This window comes from Archocentrus centrarchus, chromosome 19, assembly GCF_007364275.1.
Source record: "Archocentrus centrarchus isolate MPI-CPG fArcCen1 chromosome 19, fArcCen1, whole genome shotgun sequence".
Classification (NCBI taxonomy): Eukaryota; Metazoa; Chordata; class Actinopteri; order Cichliformes; family Cichlidae; genus Archocentrus; species Archocentrus centrarchus.
In genome coordinates this window covers 10665659-10685550 of record NC_044364.1, presented here as the reverse complement: position 1 = coordinate 10685550, position 19892 = coordinate 10665659, and the positions used below count along the sequence as shown (strand labels likewise).

General features: G+C 41.0%; 1 protein-coding gene across 1 annotated transcript in view; it reads right to left on the bottom strand.

The window, feature by feature from the left end:
- Window positions 1-9258: 9258 nt before the first annotated feature.
- Window positions 9259-19892, bottom strand: part of LOC115798403 (IgGFc-binding protein) — a 40685-nt gene continuing 30051 nt past the window's right edge. Inside the window, exons 28-48 of the mRNA XM_030755247.1 lie at window positions 19474-19749; window positions 18946-19041; window positions 18681-18846; window positions 17153-17553; window positions 16488-17064; window positions 15818-16401; window positions 15110-15662; window positions 14427-15025; window positions 14114-14271; window positions 13574-13974; window positions 13204-13400; window positions 12413-12808; window positions 12004-12287; window positions 11655-11929; window positions 11428-11547; window positions 11074-11258; window positions 10827-10987; window positions 10327-10578; window positions 10059-10218; window positions 9856-9949; window positions 9259-9725 (exon numbers count right to left, since the gene is read on the bottom strand). Of these exons, the coding sequence (XP_030611107.1) occupies window positions 9634-9725; window positions 9856-9949; window positions 10059-10218; window positions 10327-10578; window positions 10827-10987; window positions 11074-11258; window positions 11428-11547; window positions 11655-11929; window positions 12004-12287; window positions 12413-12808; window positions 13204-13400; window positions 13574-13974; window positions 14114-14271; window positions 14427-15025; window positions 15110-15662; window positions 15818-16401; window positions 16488-17064; window positions 17153-17553; window positions 18681-18846; window positions 18946-19041; window positions 19474-19749 (6027 nt within the window). The 3' untranslated portion in view covers window positions 9259-9633. The remainder of the gene's footprint in view (window positions 9726-9855; window positions 9950-10058; window positions 10219-10326; window positions 10579-10826; window positions 10988-11073; window positions 11259-11427; window positions 11548-11654; window positions 11930-12003; window positions 12288-12412; window positions 12809-13203; window positions 13401-13573; window positions 13975-14113; window positions 14272-14426; window positions 15026-15109; window positions 15663-15817; window positions 16402-16487; window positions 17065-17152; window positions 17554-18680; window positions 18847-18945; window positions 19042-19473; window positions 19750-19892) is intronic.

Here is a 19892-nt window from a genome sequence, read left to right as displayed (position 1 = left end):
GAGTCTTTATGTCATAACAGAAAAATGATCCACGGCGCTGAAACAATCGCACCGAGACAGCCGAGATACCTCCAAAAGTCTGAGCTGCACCTGCACTGACACAGATACTCCACACTAGCTGTATGTTTGAAAGAAGAATGGCTTCAAAACTTTCAACCACTTAACATGAAATTTCACATATTTTATCACCGTTTAAAATCATATCATATCATGGAGATACTTTAAGTACCAAGTACTGTAGAACAGAAACCACTCTGAAAATGTAAAAGCTTTTGTCAGGTGTCTCTTTATTAAAGATTGTTTAGATTGGTTGATATTGCAGTGTGTTTTCTCCCTGTTGCACTGCATTGCTGTGTGTGTTACCTTTCTAGATCTTGGCTTTTAACCATAATGAGGAGGCCTATGGCTTTGGTTGGGCCTTTTTAGGCATTTTAGGCAGTATTGCAACTACAACTTTGTTGTCATCTCTTGCACGTACATGTGCCACAGGTCATGCACAATGGAAGCTTTTTGCAAAGGGCCAGGTTTGGCTGGTAAATATTTCAAGTAGTTTTCCTGTTTTTGCTATTTCACTGTCACCAGAGAAGGTAACTCGAGAAGGAAGCACAGCATATCTCTCCGTGAGACATCTCTGTCATTAACTGTATGCCGTACACTTGTGAGGGCGTCTCTAAAAGCACATTAAAAAGTTGAGATTTTAGCAGTTTTAAATGTTTAGTGCAACCTGCAGTGTGTGACATAGATCTAATAAACTCTGGTACCAGTTTTGCTACATGTATACTGTACTTTGCTAAAACAAAGTACAGAAAGTACAGCCTTCTGCTGCTAAAGCTCTGGATTTACTTCTTTATTTTTCATCCCTGAAATCTGATAGTGCCAGACAAAGATAAAGACATGATGAAAGATGACAAACATAAAAGAAACGGCCATAGCTTTAGTTGTTCAGCGTTAGCCATGCAGCACCCACAGATAAATACACCCACACTACATATTTCTGACACTCACAATCTGAGACCTAAATCTAACTAACCAATAAAAATGTATCATGAAATGATGCAAACAAGCAGCCAAAAACAAACTAAAGACCTGACAGAATTCATGAAGGTAAAATATTCAAAAAAAATAAACAGACTGCAAAAAAGAAGAAAAAGGTAGCTGGGGACAAAATTCTGACAGATGAAAGAAGAAAAACTTGTTGAGTTGTGGCAATGGAAGTTTTGTTTGTAAGTTGGCTTTCATTATGGGGGGCAAGGACAACAGCTAAGGTATTCCAACAAAACATTGTACACATACATGCCGAAATATTACAAACTGCGGGGCCATTAAAGCATATTAGTCAAATTTGTCTGGTGAAATTACATGAAATTCATAGACAGTATGAAAGATCAATCGATCAAAATGAGTGGCTGAGAGCAAACATTCCTCCATGAATTGTTTGCTGAGGTCCCTTCTGAGGGCTGTTTTCACATAGCCTTCTATAGGATGGGTGCCCACAGATGTCACCCCCTGTTGGTCATTAAGAGGTGTTGATAGGCAGATTTAATTACATTTTAAACGGAGCCAGACTAGCTGTGCCCCCCACCTATCTTTTATTTACTGTATAGGCACAAGAGTTGCATCTGCAAGAAAGAAAATGAATGCAAAAAAATTGACACACATTATACCTTCTGGGCCAAAACCTGCTAACTGACTGGATATGAACAAGCAGGAAACTGGAACTATGTCTGTGGGTTCTGCTCCATGAAATCTGATTAGTCCTCAGAATAGCCAGTGACAAACAGTGATGTTCTGCACCTCATACAATACGCAGGCTTCAGTTTCAATCCAAGCCACCCATCTCTGTGGTGAATGCAGGTATAGAGTAATGGTCATGATGTCACATTGATATGGTTTCTAAATAAAGGAGTGATGTAATATTGCACTGTGGATGTGGAGCCGATTATTGTACTCCAAAAGGTAATGCAGATCTCTAGTATAACATACGCCGTTCTCACAGTTATCTAGACATCCCAGAAAGAGAAACAGCCTGTGGGTTTTGGTACTTCATCCCTGTGTTTATATCCAATGAAGATATTGATACCTTGCTTAGAGAAAGCTTAATAACACCCAGTGAATCAAGAAAACCATTATACAAGAAACAGCAAACATAAAAAATGAGAAAAACAAGAGGAAAACACTCCTGATTCCACACCTATTCAAATTATGTAAAATCTATCATTTGTACTGCAGTGGATGCATCTCAAATCCTTCAAAATTCTTCAAAATAATATTTCTAATAAGGAAAGATAGTTCTCACTATAATCTAAAATACTGAGGAATCTCAAAACATGGGTTTCTTTGCAGTAGATTTTCCAGGTATGTTCATGGTCTGAGATGACAGACAGGGTCTCATTCGGTCAACAGCAGTTTAGCACTGACCTGAGGCAGAATATGTTGTAGCTTGTCTGTGTGAGGCTTGCAGACTGCATTGAGAAACTTGCGAATTGTGAGTGAAGCCTGAGGTCAAACTGTAAACACCTTTGTGACATTTTATAAGCTTAGTTAAGCCCATACACAGAGAGACAAATGCAGAGGTGAGAATGATTGAAAGACCAAAACACAGGGAATGAGGACCATGAGGGAACTCCCTAATGAATCCTCCGGGACTTTTTGGGTAGCCGCTGTTTGAAAGGCTTCTTCTCAATTTAACGCAGATTGCTGGTGGCTCCAATCAGTTGGCCAATAGCAGAGAATTGTGAAAAATGTTGGTGGGGCCCATCTGTTGCACCCGTGTTTCAAAAACCATGTTCATTCTGAAACATTCCTTTGGGAGAAATGCAGCTATATACAAGCTCAGTCCATGTCAAAACAAGGTCTTTAATCATCTTCTTACATCTTTACTCACCTGATGAAACTTAATCACAAACAGAGTCACATGAAAAAGAAAAGTTTGCACAGGACTCTCTGCAGTCCTGTGAAAACCTCAACCCCATGATTCAATAGGTTGTAGAAAAATCTCAAGCAGTCATAATTTGAAGTCATTGCGTTCTCTTTATCAGTCTCTCACATCATTGTCTTTACAACGTTGCTTCAGTTCATTGAGGTTTGTCTGGATTTGTTTATGCGCAGCTTTCTTAAACTCCCGCCACAGCATTTCAGTCGGGTTGAAGTCCGGACTTTGACTGAGTCATAGCTGCAAAACCAGCCCAAATCATCACCCCTCTACCACTGTGCTTGGTATGAGGTGCTAAGTTTTTGCTAAATGTGGTGCTTTATTATGACCAAACATCTCCACTTTGGTCTCATCTGTTCAAAGGACATTGTTCCAGAAGAAGTTCAAACTTCTGGGGGGGAGGCTTGTTCTAGAGACAGGTGCAGACTGGACAAACTCACAAAGAGGGCAAGCTCCACAGTAGGGGCTGAACTGGACTCTGTTAAGCAGGTGGTCAGGGTGAGGATGCTAAGGAAAGTGAGCAATAGCTCACACCCACTGCATGACCTGGAGGTGCTTCGGAATAGCACCTACAGTCACAGACTGATGCCACCTCGGTGCAGGATGAAATGCAGCTGGAAGTCCTTAATCAAGTGAATTTGATTTGTAGCACCTGACAGCTACTTACCATTTTAATCGCTGTGGAAGCAGTGTGGGTGTGCTTAGTTTTACACAGGACTGCACAGAGCCACGAGTCTTTGAGAAGACTGTGATGGAGGAAGCAGCCCTATCTCAACTCTAATTGCTTTATTTTAACTTTAGATATGGGTTATATTTTCTAAATAAATACATCTCAGTTAACATATAATTAATTTTTAATAGTTAACTTTTTGAGTAGTCTATATAAAGAGTTATTTTATCTACCATCACCAACAATGTAGAGTATGTCTGTCCATCCCAAATGATATCTAAATTGTGTTTTTAAAGATTTAAATTAATGTTAAGACATCCTCTCATCCACACCATTGTTTGACCATCAGGATGCTGAAACACACGTGTACAGATGACTGTGACAGAAAATGAGCTGTGACCTCTTCAGCTGAGTTTAACCAAAAGGGTCATCGCGTCTGTCTGGCACACAAAACAGCAGATACTTTGGCTTTCAGCCCCGCTCCTCTCGATCCCATTTTACTCTTGCCATTCCAGATTTCTACAGAGGCAGCAGTTGAGTGTCAAGTTCATCTGTGGTATCAGCTGTCTGGAATTGGAGTCAGATCAAAGAGGGATGGTGAAAAGAGTGAGATCCACACCCCATTTCCTAACTGTACAAAGAAGCTAAGGAGCAAACCCCTCTCTCCTGGGAGCTGTAATGGGAGCAGTCGTATACCCCTGTGTGCCGCAGCCATTTGGGCTAGCCCAGTGGCACTACAGGAACGGACAGTTTGCAGTGATGGATGAGGTCTTGCATAGACTGGGCCAAAGGTAGCCAGTCCCTAACCCAAACAGTAGCACCAATTTCTTTCCCTAGTAAGTTATAGTGTCACATATATGACTGTCATTGACCTTCAAGCTCTCTGAAGCTTCTATAATATCTTATCATAATATATGTATATAGACTCATTAATTATGCCACACCTTAAAAGACCTGCATTCACTCTGTATTTGTCCATGTCAGACTGGTGTTCTTATCTAGTCCACCATGAAGAACTACCCCCTCCCACTCCCCCCGAAACCTAGGGCAAATCAAGTTTGGACCGATCCGCTGCCCAATTTATCTCAAATCCTCGCTGATGCAGATCTAATTTCAGCCTCTTAGTACCACAAACAGGAAGAAGCAGCAAGTCGATAAACAGCCCATGGTCACTGTTGGAAAGAGTGAAGCGTGTTGGAGTGGGGCGAGGCGGAGGAAAGCAAACATGGTGACACAGTGGAAAAGGAAAGCAGGAGAGTTGTCATTATCCTTCATCAAGTCCATCACTCACTCCATAAGCCTCTGGCCTTCTAATTCCTGCAGTAAACTTAATTATGGGAGTATGTAGGCAAAGCATAAAAGCATTTTAAATACACTGAAAATGCTCAGAAAGACTGTATATAATCTGCTCAAATTACTGGAAAACTAGAAATGGCATTTTAATTTTTAACTCCACACATGCATTCTTGTTTGTGCACAATAACATTTTCAGCCTTATAAACAGAAGTTAAATGATTCGTGATATATTACTAATGAATACATTTAGATATATTTCAATATTTTAAATCGAAATAGAGAAGTTTTTAAACTTGCATTGTCTTGAACTACTTGATTTAGGGTGGGAGAATGATTAAGGTCAAGTTTAAATATTTACATATACAGAGACCTAATTTATATACATATGTTATTTTATGTACATTGATGTATTTACATAGATGGAGAATGTATTTACATATGAAGGAAGTACACAAATAAATGTGGTGATGTGCACTAGGGTAGAGCATCTCCACTTAGTCATTTGTTAGGTAGGTAGAGCATCTCATCTGTCGAAAGGACATTGTTCCAGACGTTTTGTGGTTTGTTCAAATTCAGCTTTACAAACCTAAACTATGCTCTTTTTTAGAGAAAAGAGGCTTTCTCCTGACTTTGAGATGAATTTGCTGGAACATCCATTTCTGGAAAGATTTTGGATGCTCCAGATCAGAGTTATATTATGCTTAAGGACCACAGACCTGGAAATAAGTTTAAATTGGCCAGCAAAGAATTTATTTACACATAACAAAAAGGCAACATTTAACAGACAGAAAACACAAACTCACACACCAACTGTGTCTATTAGTTCTTTTAAACTAAAAGATATTAACTTAAAGTGGGTGAAGTTGTTGTTTGTTCTGTTCGAGGTTGTTCTTTTGATCTTTTGAGTTAACTCGATATTCAGTAAATCTGTTTTGGTTCTTCAGTTTTAATATCTATTTCTTTTGAGGTTCCATGTTAGTACTCAATAGTCCCAATGTTTATGTTCAACCAACAAAATAATTCACATCTGCAATAATACCATCCACAGCATCAACACACACAATATTAAAATAAACAGAACAGAGCAGAAAGAATCTGGGTTGGCTGCTGCCAGTCACATGGGCCACACACACACACACACACACACACACACACACACACACACACACACACACACACACACACACACACGCATAATGTATGGTTATAATGGTTTTTAAATGAAATAATAATAAAATAATAAATGTTTAACAGGTTTTCATCTAAGACACACTGTACACTATGTTAACCTGGGTTACATCTTCACTTTTGGGGAGCTGACAAACAAATAAACTATTCAATCAGCTTTTATCCAGTAAGGATAAAATTCCAGCAGCCAGATGCAATTCTGAACACCTGAACATTATTGGTATTTAAAATGTTGAGCCGCACCATACAGTGTAAGCTGGGAAAATAGGAAGATGTGGGAGTAGGAAGGGTTTTCTCAAAGAATAAAGATGCAAGTTTTACACTGAAATATATGATTTACTGCCAGTGGTGAGGCAAAAAGCCAATGTCCTATACAAAACATGTTTAAATCTTTAGAAAGACACAAATCTGTGCAGGTTTAAAGAGTAAAGGAAGTAGTCATGAGTTGACAGAAAAACCAGATGGCAAGTGGAAGCCCTCTGGTAAACCCCTGATCTAATATTTCAGATGAAAGGCTGGTGGAAACAGCATGTCATCTGACAGAATATTTCATAATTATAGCATTTTCTATCTAGTGGATTTTTGTGACACCAGTGGAGCAACATGGCCTAATACAATGTAATTACAAGTGGGAAAGAAAGGCCCATAAACAATGATTGGATTTTTGGTTTTCTCATTAGAATTGGACGTGATATTGTTAATAAAGATGTTGGGAAATACTATAAAAAATATTTTACACACTTCTGACTTATAATTTTCAGGACAGTAAAGGTGTCATAGTAAATCCACAGATAACACAGCATGGATAAAGTTACGGTACATATATTTTCCTTTACAAAGTGCTGATTTTTCACACATGCTTTGCTTTGTCAGATTTCATGACTTCAGTCCCAGGACTCTCCAACTTTCTCAGGAGTATAGAATTTACCAGGGAAACCTATTTACCCTGGGCAGAAACAGCTGGTTATTTCTTTTTCAGAAAAGGTTTTACCAAAACAAAAGGCTTGTAAACAACAAGAAAACTACAATTTCTGAGCCTGCAGGAGCATGCAAAGGGGTTCTAAATTAAATATTTGTGTAGAATTATCCAAAAAAACAAAAAATTAACTTCAAATTAGCTTCAAACAAAGCGCCAAAATTAAGATTAAGACGAGTACTTGTTGCAAGCATTTTGGAAACTGCAAATATGAAAACCAGAAATGGGGCAAAGAGCACAAACGGACTAAAGTTCAGATGTAATTATGTTGTGAGCAGCAGTGCATAAGTGGTCAGTGCTGGTGGCATGAAGAAAGGTACACGGGGAATAGGGGAAGGTCAAACATCAGATGGGACGCTACCCGACCCCTCCAAGACACCACACAGGGGATTTTATAAGGGAATCCAATTTAGCCCACTGAGCCCACTGCATCTTGTAAAAGTCAACAAGCTGTCACTCATATTTTCCTTCTTCTCTCATCCACCACAGTCTCTTTTCCTCTCACCGTCTTCCTCCTGCCTCCTTCAGGAAACTCCCCCATCAAAGCACAGCTCTGCTTCTAACAACAATTCAGGTTTAAGCTGGTTTAAATCCATAAATAAATGCACACTACTGTTTCAGCAGCTTACTGGATTCTTTTTTTTCTCCTTAAGCTATCGAGTGTGATAAAGGAGACCATAATAAAGTGATTGTATGACAGTTTGCAAATTAAAGATAAGATATGACTCGGCATGTGGATGTTGTTAAGTTTGACATATGTAGGTGGGACTGAATCTGTTCCAAAAACTGCTTTTAGTTAATTCACTTTGGTACAGGATAGATTACATAAAGAAGAGGAAAGATAAATGGATTGAAAAAGAAGATATGAGAGCAACCAGGAAGCAATTAAAGAGATTTGAGCATATTAGTAGGATACATTTTGGGGGCCTGAGATTTTCAGTCGGCCATTCTATGCAGCATTCTTGTTCATGCTTGCATCACCTCAGCTGCACTCAAAGCCTGCTCTTTCTAATTTTGCTTCAATCCCAACTTTGCATGCTTTTAAGTTATATTTCAAACTGTGTGTGCTCATTCCCTTCAGGAATTTGCAAGTGCCTAAAGTGTAATGCACCTTCTCACCAAACCTGCCTTGTAGTCCCAAGTGAAAATTAGTCACATGGTCTCCCAAAAAGCCAAAGCATTACATTACATTTATTAGAGTGAGAGAAAAGAAGAGATGTCTGCCAAATAATGACTTGCTGATATCAGTTCCAGCGTGAACTTTGTATTGTTTGTTGTGATCTTCTGTTTTACGCTCTCATTCATGTTCGCTCATTGACTTTAATACCACATAAACCACAGGATTAACCTCCCAGCGCTCACTGTCAGAGGAACCAAGCTGTTACATGAGAAACACAGAGCTGACAAACAATGACCACAACTCAAATATAAAGATGGTGTTGGTCCTTAAGTACCTTAGTATCATAAACACATGGGTACATTTTGGGTTTTTAAGTAGACTATCATTTTATGAGAGCCAATGAACAACATTAGAATTAAGAGACATGGAATATGATCTATAACACAACCTGAATATGTCAGGTGAGGACTGGTTCTGGTAATGGACATGAAGCCCTTCCTTGAACTTTCTGTACCACATGACAAATTACATGTTGTGCGTATGTGTTAAGTGGTGTTATGTCTACTATAGGTCTCATCCCATAATACAGAGGACATATTGGCTGACAATGATAAATTTCCCCCACCGCCCACCCCACCCGAACGAAGATACAGGAGGAATCAGCTCTGTCAGTCTCCACACTCGGAGCAACAAAGGAGGCTCAGCACAAAAGAGAAACCCGACCTCTTGTAGCATGGAGAGTTGCTTTCATGTGAAATGGAAACCGTCTTGTAGCGATGGTTTGGATTGGATTGTGGTTATTGTTTACTTGTCCCATGCAAAACATATTGTGATAATATAATGGAGTCTTCCTTCTTTGTTAGTTACATGAAGATGCCTCTTTGCAAAATAAAAAAAAGAATTCAAAATCAAGGTAATAAAATTTTTATTAAAAAAAAAGAAAGAAAGAATGTTCTGATTTTTCAGAAACAAAACTGCTAATCAGCCCAGACTCTTTTTTGCTATAGTATACAAAACATTCACATTTCCCTCTTCTTCATCATTTTCATCTTTGCTAATAACGAATACCCCCCCCAACTAAATCATGATGTAACAATATTAAAACATCTCAAGGTAAGACTCATGAACTGAATACAAAAAGGTGAAAAGCAGAAAACAGAAGCATGCATATATGTTTTTGATCAGATGCTGCCCTCCAGAGTTACAGAAAAAACCTGCAGCCATTACAAACTCCGAGCAAATGAGAAGCATTTCTGCAGATGTATGTCCAAATATTCAGTAACATACACTTTTCAGACTTGTACCATTACTGTGCCCCTGTATATATCACCAAAGGCTTTTTAAATTTAGTTATTACATCAGTTATTATATAACTAAGTTATATAAGCGCTGACAGACTGATGCACAGCTGTGTAATCTGTTTACTGTATGATTGCATTTGCATGATTTCACTAGACTAGAATATTTGCAGTCAGCAAACAGACTATCAGGATCACCAGAGATGTCAAGAGGCATGGAGAACTGTTTGTTTTCATTCTTCTTTCTGTTAGAGAACAACCAAAATTTAGGGTGAACTCAAGCTTGGCTCATAAATGCAATTATCATAGGCCACCAATTATGGAGCTCAGTAGGCTGTATCATCTACAAGAATGCCAGTGTTGTAAAAACATTACCTGTGTTCAAGACTAGTGGTCCCAGTGAGATGGCTTCCCGGTCATGATAGGGAATATCCCTCGCCACTCTTGTGTGGTAACCTGGGTAGCAATGCTGCAGGAAACAGAGTGATTACAGCAGATGAAGCATTGCAATAAGTTGTATACAGGATGATTTTTTTTTCCACCCAGTGCAATTACAAGAACTCATAAGTAGCACGTACAGCTGTGCAGTTGTTCTGTCTCAAAACACACAGATGGACCTGGCAGTGCAGGTAGATGGATGAAAAGTTGGTGAAGGTGAACATCCTGAAGGAGAAACGGGCTACAGTGGAGACGCCATTCTGAACCAGCTCTACTGTGCCATCTGCTGGATTAGGACACCTAGGTAACAGCATGAGGTTAAAGCTGCACTGTTAGTGGGTGAACAACTTAGCCGAGATATGAACATAATTGAAGTTGACCCATCACCAAAAAAAACAGCTTCTTTACTCTGTAGTGATGAGATCCCAGCGGACTGGGCAGCTGGCATTATTAATAGGCGTTGCCCAGCAAGAGTCCAGAATAGTGGAGATCTGTTGCTCATCAACTCCTTGTGTCTGCACCTCAATGAATAACCTCTCATCTATTTCCATCTCTAGGTTTCTATTTCTGGTCAAAGGGAAGTGGAAGCCAGGGTCTTCGTAGGGTATCATCCTCAAATGATAACGGCCTAGGCCAGGTGGAAGCCTCTTGTTCACGATGCTACAGAAAAACATGAGGAAAATAAAAGTTTTCCGTTTTTTTTTTTCAGATTTACAATTCATAAGTGGGTCAAGTGTATGTGGAATTTGGTTACATTAGTAATATCTATACAAAAATATATATAACACAAATGTAGGGAATGCACATCACACTATGTACCTTTGGAAAAATCACAACCACAATGTCATATAACCAAAAAGAAAAAAAAAGTAAGAAGGATGTAAGCAAGATGGTGTTGTAGTCATCACCTCTCTACAGGGTTGATGCCCACATCCATAGACAGGGCCTGAGCCAGAGGATAGTCACATGAGAAGTGTAGGTGGATGCTCTTCTCCCGACTAATGAGGCCATCATGAGGGTCCACGTCCCCACTGATGGTGTTCTCATAACTGAAATGGGTCCCGTTGCTCTTAAGAGTAAGAAGACAAAATAGCGTATTTTAGAGTTCCATCAAAAATGCTGCTCTGAACAGGTCTTTGAATGTACTAATTGTACCCTCAGCGTTGTCCCACACAGCTGGTCATCATTGTTAAAGCGGAAGACCAGTCGGCCATTCTCAAGAGTCCCTTTGCAGGATTCGTCTCGAAGATGGAGGGAACTGGAGTGGAAGCCAGCTTCAAACAGCTGACAGCGGGACAGGGACATGGTGCCGGAACTACTGACGCAAGTAATGGATGAGTCTGTGAAGGAGAGAGAAATACAAGCCTATGTGTTACAACATAATTTGTTTAAGCTAAGTCATCGATACTGACTTGAAATGCATTTGTTGACTTGACTGTGTAATCTGAAGCTAGAAAGGCTGATGACACAGAAGTTATTACTCAGGGTTTTAGGTAGAATTGCCCGCACCATAGCTCTCATTGCTTGGCCGATGGTGGTGTTCATCACAGAAGCAGCCGTAAACTCCGTCCTTCTCACCACACCACTCGTACTCTGTGCAGCTCAGCTGTTCACAGGGGTCTGACTCATCTGCAGAAACAGTGGATAAAGGATCATCCACGGTGTCAAATGGCAATGATTTCGAATTTATTTTCTTCTCTCTCATTGCATATCTTATTAGGCAAGTACAAACATACCACAATGCAAAGCAGAGCGCCACTCAGGGATGTCTAGCCCCAGAACTGAGCAGGTTTTCTCATAGGCCGAAACAGCAGAACACAGCATGCCATTGGCAGGAGTGTAGAGGCAGAGGTCATAGACACAGGAAGTGAAAAATGGCTGGGGGTCAGAGTGCAGGTGACAGGCACTGAATGGGCCGCTGGTGTTGGTGATGACGCTGCAGAGTTGGGAGTATTCTTCTCTAAAGGTGCAGTCATTAAGTCCATCGCCATCTTCATCAGTGGATCCACATCTAGAAAAGACACATCATGCTGCCATCAGCTACTGTCTGTTGAAGTACCAGTAGTGCTTTGTATTATAACTCACCCTGGTTGGCTGGTAGGTGACTTCCAGCTGTGTCCAAAATAATTATCATTTTGTGCCAGTGTGCCATTGGGTAGGACTTTGTCATCTGAAGGATCATTGTTAAAGTTCCCACACATCCCAGTGACTCTGTTTTGACGATTTTGGCCCAGTCTGACCAGTAAAGTGCTCTGACCATCAAACTGGACTAGCAAGTCAGAGGCATCAACCACTATGTAGCTTCCCTGCCTTGCCACCTCAGTTAAAGTTCCCACAGTGGTGGGAAGAGACACATCATTTCCATTTACCTGAGAGGGCAAGATATTAGAAAAAGAGAGAAAGAGATGAGATTTGAGGAAGTGTGTGTTGTTACTTTTGTTCAAGTCAGAAAAATGTAGAATGCTGTTCATCTTAAAAGTAATAGTTAGTCTACCTTTACTCTTCTGTTTGATCCAATCCTGATATACACGCTCTCTGGTTCATTTGAGAGGTATACATCTACTGCAGACACAAATGACACACGATTGTTGCCACGGTGATTGTTGGTGGCTATGACCTGAAACTGGGTTTCATTGGTGCGATGGCTCGTGCTCTCAGCGATGATGTAGGAACAAGTTCCCTGGAAATGAGCCACTGCTCCATCAAAGGTGATGTAGTGTGGGTCCCCCCACACAGTGCAGGTAGACAAGGCATCGTAACAGCCCAGCTGGCCATTTCTGATGGTGCACTGTTGTCCAGGAGTGCAAGATGCAGCAGAACATCTCAGGTCATTGGGAGCATGACATTCACATCTCTGGGAGCAACCGTCTGTCCAGAAGGACTCACCGGCCTAGGTGAGAAAAGCAGAACCACACCATATGATACAAAAAGCATCAATCTTAACATACTGTTATTGAAAGACACTTTTTTTTTAGCAAAAATAGCGAAATGTTTCTGTGGTCCTGGAATTTCAATTGTAGGACATATTGCAGTGAAAATTAGATTTGCATTTTGCAATCCTGATTCTTGGTTATTTCACAGAAACGGCTAAACATTTCCAGGTATTCATCACACTTCTGGAAGTTTGCTTTATTTTGGTTATTAACATGGAATTAAATAGAAAGAGGTTGTTTTGCATTTTGCAGCCCTGATTCCTGGTTATTGGACAGAAACTACCACAGGTATTTCCAAGTAATATGCCACAGAATTAAACATAATATTTACAATGCTATGTAGGTTACGTACATTATAGTAGAATCCATCATGTTGGCAGCCACAGCTTTCCACTGGGACACACCTGGTCCCGCTCTTGACGAAGCCTTCGTTACAAAAACATCCCTCAGAGCAGAACTGCTCACAGGTTTCATCAATGCTACTGGCACAGGTGTGGCCACAGTCAATGCCACACAGCTCATAATGGCTGTTGGCTGGACAGTCAAGTGCTTAATAAGTGGGAAAAGAAACAAATGTCATTAGTTATACATACCACTTTCAGTTTAATACACAGTGAATAGATGCTATTGTCAGATCAGTTCAAAAAACACATCTTGAGTTAATGGTTGGCACATTTCTTGCATCTTATAGATATAAATAGTAAAGTGACAGGTTGACTCACTGCAGGTGCTGTTCTCTCTCCAAGGGTAGATTTGAACATTAGCAGACTGGCAGGCACTAACATATGACTCAATGGCCCTGCACAAGAAATCGTGCCCTTGATTTCCTGACAAACATACATCAAACACGCAATCATTGAAATATGGTGCTGGGTCCACCACCGCGTGGCAGAAACTGAAGGGGCCATCAGCTGCCTGGATCACCTCACACTGAGCTCTGGCAGGCTGTTCATTGGTACATTGTGGACAGGAGGAGCCACAGCCATCACTGCAGGTGTAGTTGCCTGGCACCTTCCAGGCTGTCCCAAACGCATCAGGAGTAGTGACTATCATGCCGGATGGAGTGTGAAAATCATCATTTGGATTTCCATTGAAATTCCCACAGAGTCCACATGTTTTCTCTCTGCATTAATGATAACAGTTAAATATACTCAGAGTCAAAAGGATAAATGATGAGTTAATGGCATAAGTACATCTTATTGTCCTGTTTTTAAAGCATGTCAGATAATCATGATTGCAGTTTTGATGAATGGGAGGTATACCTGTAATTTGGAGGTATGGAGATAAACACTGTACTAAATCCATTATAGTTGACACTCAAGCCGAAATTAGTGCTGACAAGTATACGAGATCCAGTGGCGTAGATAGACACATTACCTTCATTCAATAGAACAGGTAAATTTCTAATTTCTCCATTCACCTAAAAGATATATGCAAATATCAGTAGTTACTTTTTCTACTTTTTAAAAGTTTTTTTAATTTCACAGCAGTAAAAATATTCCTAAAATATTTCTGTAGCTGTTAATTGTTTCATAAATCTGAAAGTGAATTATTCAAATATCTTTAACTACTTACTTGTACCAAACCTCTTCTGTCCCTCGACATGTGCACTTGATAGCCCCACACATTCACAAAAACTTCAGCTACTATTGACAGTGTCAACCCATTCAATGGTTCATTCTTAGCTTCCACAGAAAAGTGATTGAGCCCATCGGTGGCATTGCAAAGGGTCGCCAGAACATAGCGACAAGTTCCTTGGAAGTCATAGGCCTTACGATCAAAGGTGATGTAGTGAGGGTCTCCAGAGGCAGAACAGGTGCCATGAGGATTGGGATGGCAGCCAAACTCGCCCTCCACCACACGACAGGACTCCTGGGGGCCACAGGAGTTGGGAATACAGTGAACGTTCCCTGTAACGCCATTACAGGTACACAAGCTCAGACATTGTTCGCCATCCCAGAACTGTTCACCAGCTTGGTGATAACGTCCTTGGTAATAGCATCCACAGGATGTTGGTGGAACACACTGGTCGCCATTAAGGATAAAGCCATTGTCACACTGACAACCTTCCTGGCACACAGTGTCACAGGTGAAGGGGAAAGAGAGGCTGGGGCAGGCAGAAGGACAAGAGGTTCCACAGAGTTCATAATGGCTGTGTGACGGGCAGATTAGCTCTGGAGAAAAAACAAATACAATTAAAAAAGGTGTTGGAAAACATGTCAGTCCAAAATGAATTCAAAAAGGGGGTGAGCACTTACCACAGCCAGTTGAATTTCTCCATTGTCCCAAGGCAACACCCTTCTGTTGACACATAAGTGCATAATCGCGTAGGACCTCACACAGAGTTGCTGCTGGATTGCTAGAACCCCTCATGATCTCCACACATACATCCACCTGCTGTCGTGGCTCAACCACAGACCAACAGGGTACAAATGGCCCATGTGGTGAGCTGAGAATGCCACAGTACTCACTAGAACTGTAATTAGCCACAGAATTATTGTTCATGCTTTCCACGCAGTAAGCAGCTAGAGAGCCATCTCGCCAGCTGTCTCCAAAGTCCTGAGAACTGTTGACCAGGACACCATTGGGTGTGCGGAAGTCATCGTGTGGATTACCATTGTAGTTACCACAGAGTCCACCCAGTGAACCATTGTAGATGCCGGGAGCAGTGATACGGACAAAGTGAGGCCAGACAGTCTGCACAGTTACACCAAAGGAGGTGCGAAGGATGACACTGTAAATGCTGCTGTGGAAGATTTGGATTCCATTGGATCCTGTGCTGAAAGGCAGCCTGATCAGCTGGCCATCAACCTGTGGGATCATTCAGTTTCATACTTTGCAGTTTACAAGATTTAAACAGTAATGTATGCTTTTAAATGAAGATGTGACAATCAGTGTACACCAATTAAGGTATAAGATGTTCAACAATGAATCTAAAACTTTTGTATTATTGTCCATTCACTTACCTGAACTTTACTGTTCCGTGCCATCTCAATCGATACGTGTATCCCTTCTGCTTCAAAATTTATAATTCGTGCAAAACCTTGCTGGCCTCTTGGTACTTTTTCTGCTGTCACCATGAAGTGAGGGTGACTGGAAAGTCCCATAACTTTGGAAAGTGTCAGTTGACATGCCCCAGGATACTGATATGTCAGTCCATCAAACATATGATATGACCCTGGACCCCTTATCCAACATGCTGCATAGCTATTTGGTCTGCACCCTCTTTCTCCATCCTGCACACTGCATGATTCAAGTGGGCCACAACCATGAGAGCGGCAAGTCATGGAGCCATAACTGCAGCTGCAACTTCTCCCACAGTCTTCATCTAGAATTACAGTTTGTCCAGAGCGGTAGTAGCGGCCCTCAAAGCTGCAGCCACACTCAGCGTGAGGGACGCAGACCCCACCACTGAGGACGTAACCTGAATCGCAGATGCAGCTTTCCTGAGGAGGGAGAGGGCAGTTGTTGGTGGAGTTGGGATTGACACAGGTAGATGGACATCCTGTGCCTTCGGATTCAAAGTGGCTGTTGGCTGGGCAGGGGATTTCTAGGTAGGGGAGAAAACACAGTTCAGATTATTGGTGTTTTACAAAAATCATGTTTTGAAGTAACATAAAAAAGTCACTAACATACCACAAAAGCCAGGTCTCCTCCAGCTTGGTAGCTGGACACCACTTTGTTGACACTGACTTGCGTACACATTTAAGGCTTGACACAGAATGGGCTGGTACCCTCCTCCTACACACAGATCATACACACAACTCTCCACAAAGGTCTGTGGAGGAAGTTGTTGATGGCAAGGAGCAAAAGGTCCAGAACTGCTCTCGAGGATACCACAGTGTGCAGTATTACTGTATAATGCTGTCTGTTCTGCAGTGCATACAGCACAGCCCAGACCTCCACACTGTGGCTCACAACCAGGCTCATCATCCCCCAATGCTTGCCAGCTGTTAGCAAAAACCACGTCAGAGCTCACAAGCTCCCCCTGGCGGGTTTGAAAGTCATCTTGAGGGTGATTGTTGAAGTTTCCACAAAGGCCACATGTTGCATTCTGGTAAGTGTAGGGCACGCTGATCTGGACGTAATGACTTGTGTCATAAGACACCACTAAGCCAAAGTCAGTGCTGACAATCACAGAAAAACCTGACTCATAAACCTGCACGGTTCCGTTGCTGAGGGAGAATGGAGTGGTTGCAAAGTTTCCATTAACCTGCAAAACAGCAGCCATTGCGTCAATTATGAGCAAAAATATATTTGGTCACAAAGTGCAGAATTCAACCAGAGTCAAAATTACCAACCTTAGCCTCACCACGACGTCCTTTTACAAGCTCAATTGTGTCATTGTAAACATGCACTTTGACCAGTCGTGTCCAAGCGACCCGAGTGCTGCCTCTGTGCTCATTCTTGCCCTCTACTCTGTAGTAGGGCAGTTCACTATTACATTGTTCAGAGAGAACGTAGGTGCAAGTGCCCTGAAAGTGAAACACTGTGTTGTCAAAGGTGTAGTAATGGGGGTCACCACTTATGGTGCAGGTTCCTCTTGGCACTGTCTGGCATGAGAACTGGAAGGAAGCTGGCTGGCAGATTTGTGAAAAGGAGCATGGCTCGTTGCGGCACTGCAGGCCTGCTGAGGTACAGGTGCACTTCTGTGCACAGGTCCTGTCACTCCAGAAGGAATCACCCAGCTGCACAGGATCACCTTAAATAGAATGAAAGGTAATGTCCCTTAGGCCTAATAGTTAAGTATGCAGACACGGTTACATTCATAAAGGCTCAGGAAAATGTTTTATGTTAAAATAATAATGCAACAAGTGTTTCATTGCACACAGTAAAGAAGAATTTTTTATCATTTAGCAGAATGAACAGTAGTTTGGAGAACAATAACATTATGTGTAAAATGATGCTGGGCAATAAAAGTATGAATTATTATCCTGTGCAATAATTATCCAAAAAATGTTGCAGCTGCATTGATAATTGTATCGCTTCTGTATTTAGCCATTACTGCACAGCATCAACCTACTCGGATAAAGAAAACGTGTAAGGAAAAGTCACTATTTATTGCTTCTGCAGCAAGTTGGCCTTCACCCAACCCAGTAATTCCTGGCCACCAGTCAAAGTACAAACGGGTGCAGGATTCATATTTATATGTTTAAGTCTTCAACACTCATGTATTGAGAAACCGCAGCAACATTCAGCTTTGACTGGCTGCTTTGCGTGCAGTACTTTTGTTGAAATATTGAGAAAAGTTCAACTTTTCAAGCACCGGTGCAGGTGGTACTCAATCATGTCACATTATCAGTGGAAATATGCCAAGAGAGTGAGATAGTTGCCTGTGCAGTTCAGCACCACAATGATCACTTTGGTTAGCAACTGTGAAAATAAACTGTGGTATATGACCAGGCACATATCAACCAACTACATGGTCAGGCATTGAAGCAATACATCCATGTGAAACTGCCCTTTGGCTAACTCCACTTTGCTGGAAACAGCTTCTCTCTCCCCCTATGCACATCACATTCAAAACCTCTGGTTTCCTTCATGGGCAAAGCATCATTTAAGCAGGTGGGTATAATGTTTTCATTCTGTAATTGTAATTATTTGGAAGCTGATTTCCCCAAATTTTCCTTTGAAATTCCTTGCGTTCTTGATCCCAATAGTTCACAACACAGTTGGAGATTCTGGCATTAAGATCCTCACCTCATTGCTTTACTGGACTAAACAGTCCAGTTAGAATTCTTGCCTTTCCTTTCACAAATACACATCACTGCATTGATATATAACATAAAAGTTGCAATAGCAATTATTCTCCATATCCTAGGGTCTTACCATTAAAAGTACAGCCTCTTGATCCATTGTCTAGCCGGAAAGCCCAACGACCAGGTTCATTGACGTTGCTGCCAAGGCGAAAATTTGAGTTGCTACCTGTTGCAGAACTAGTGAATGATCCAGGGATGACAACATAGTGAGCGGAGTCTATTGTATCATAGCCAGCCTGCAAATACAGGTCATGAAAATATGATTGCTTTATTTAGAATTCATGAATGCTGTTTTCATAGCAAATATGTGGTGTATTAAATGTAGCTGATCTGACCTGCACATCTCTCGTTGTTGAGGCTATTATTCCGTAGTTCATTAGCACAAATGTGTACTGACCACCAGAGATCAACACAGCTTGGACAGTAGTGCGCTGGAAAATATCAATTTAGTTATCATATGTACATTTTTTTAGTGCTCTCCTGGATTTATGTCTATTTTTGTTAGGATTCCCTTTCAGTGAATTGCTGTTAATTCCAAATATTATTCCAGATTATTAATTGATGTTTCAATTTAACTTGACCACAGTTTAGTCAGTTAGTATTATGCACCATGGTAACAGTTTTGTTTCTTACTATGAAATTTATCATGTCCATAAAGAAGAGTTTGTGTCAGCAGGTGCCACTTTTTTAGAATAATACAAGGGCAATCTTTGTATGAAATCCTTATATACAGTATGTCAAGAAGGTGACACTGGACTACATTGACTTACTGTTCCTGAATTAGGATAGTAGGCCATGAACATACACATGTACATCCTACATACACACCATCATTTATTTCCCAATTTAGGAAGCTGACTTACCGTTCCAGTTGTTGGATAATAGGCAACTTCATACCATGTTGCAACAAAGACCCAGTTGGCATTAAAATTCAGTCCTGGGAAGTATTGATTAATGTCCTGTGTAGCTTGCTGCAGAACACTGCCACTCGTGTATTGGTTGTAGTAGATCTGACCATTCCTTCTGTTGTCTAGATCTGTCCAGAATGGAGCAATGACATCTCTGGTACGCTGTGGGAACCTCTGACTTGAAGTTTGACTCAGTGGACTGTTAAATGTTAAGTGTCCATTGTGGTTGACCTGAAAAAAGAACAAACCAACAAAAAGAAAATAATATAGTTCTTGTCATCAGATTTTGCAAACTAGATTTATGTTGTAATCACATAGTAACAGTAAATTGAATCTGACATTTTTATGGTACACATACTATAAGGTACATGGTT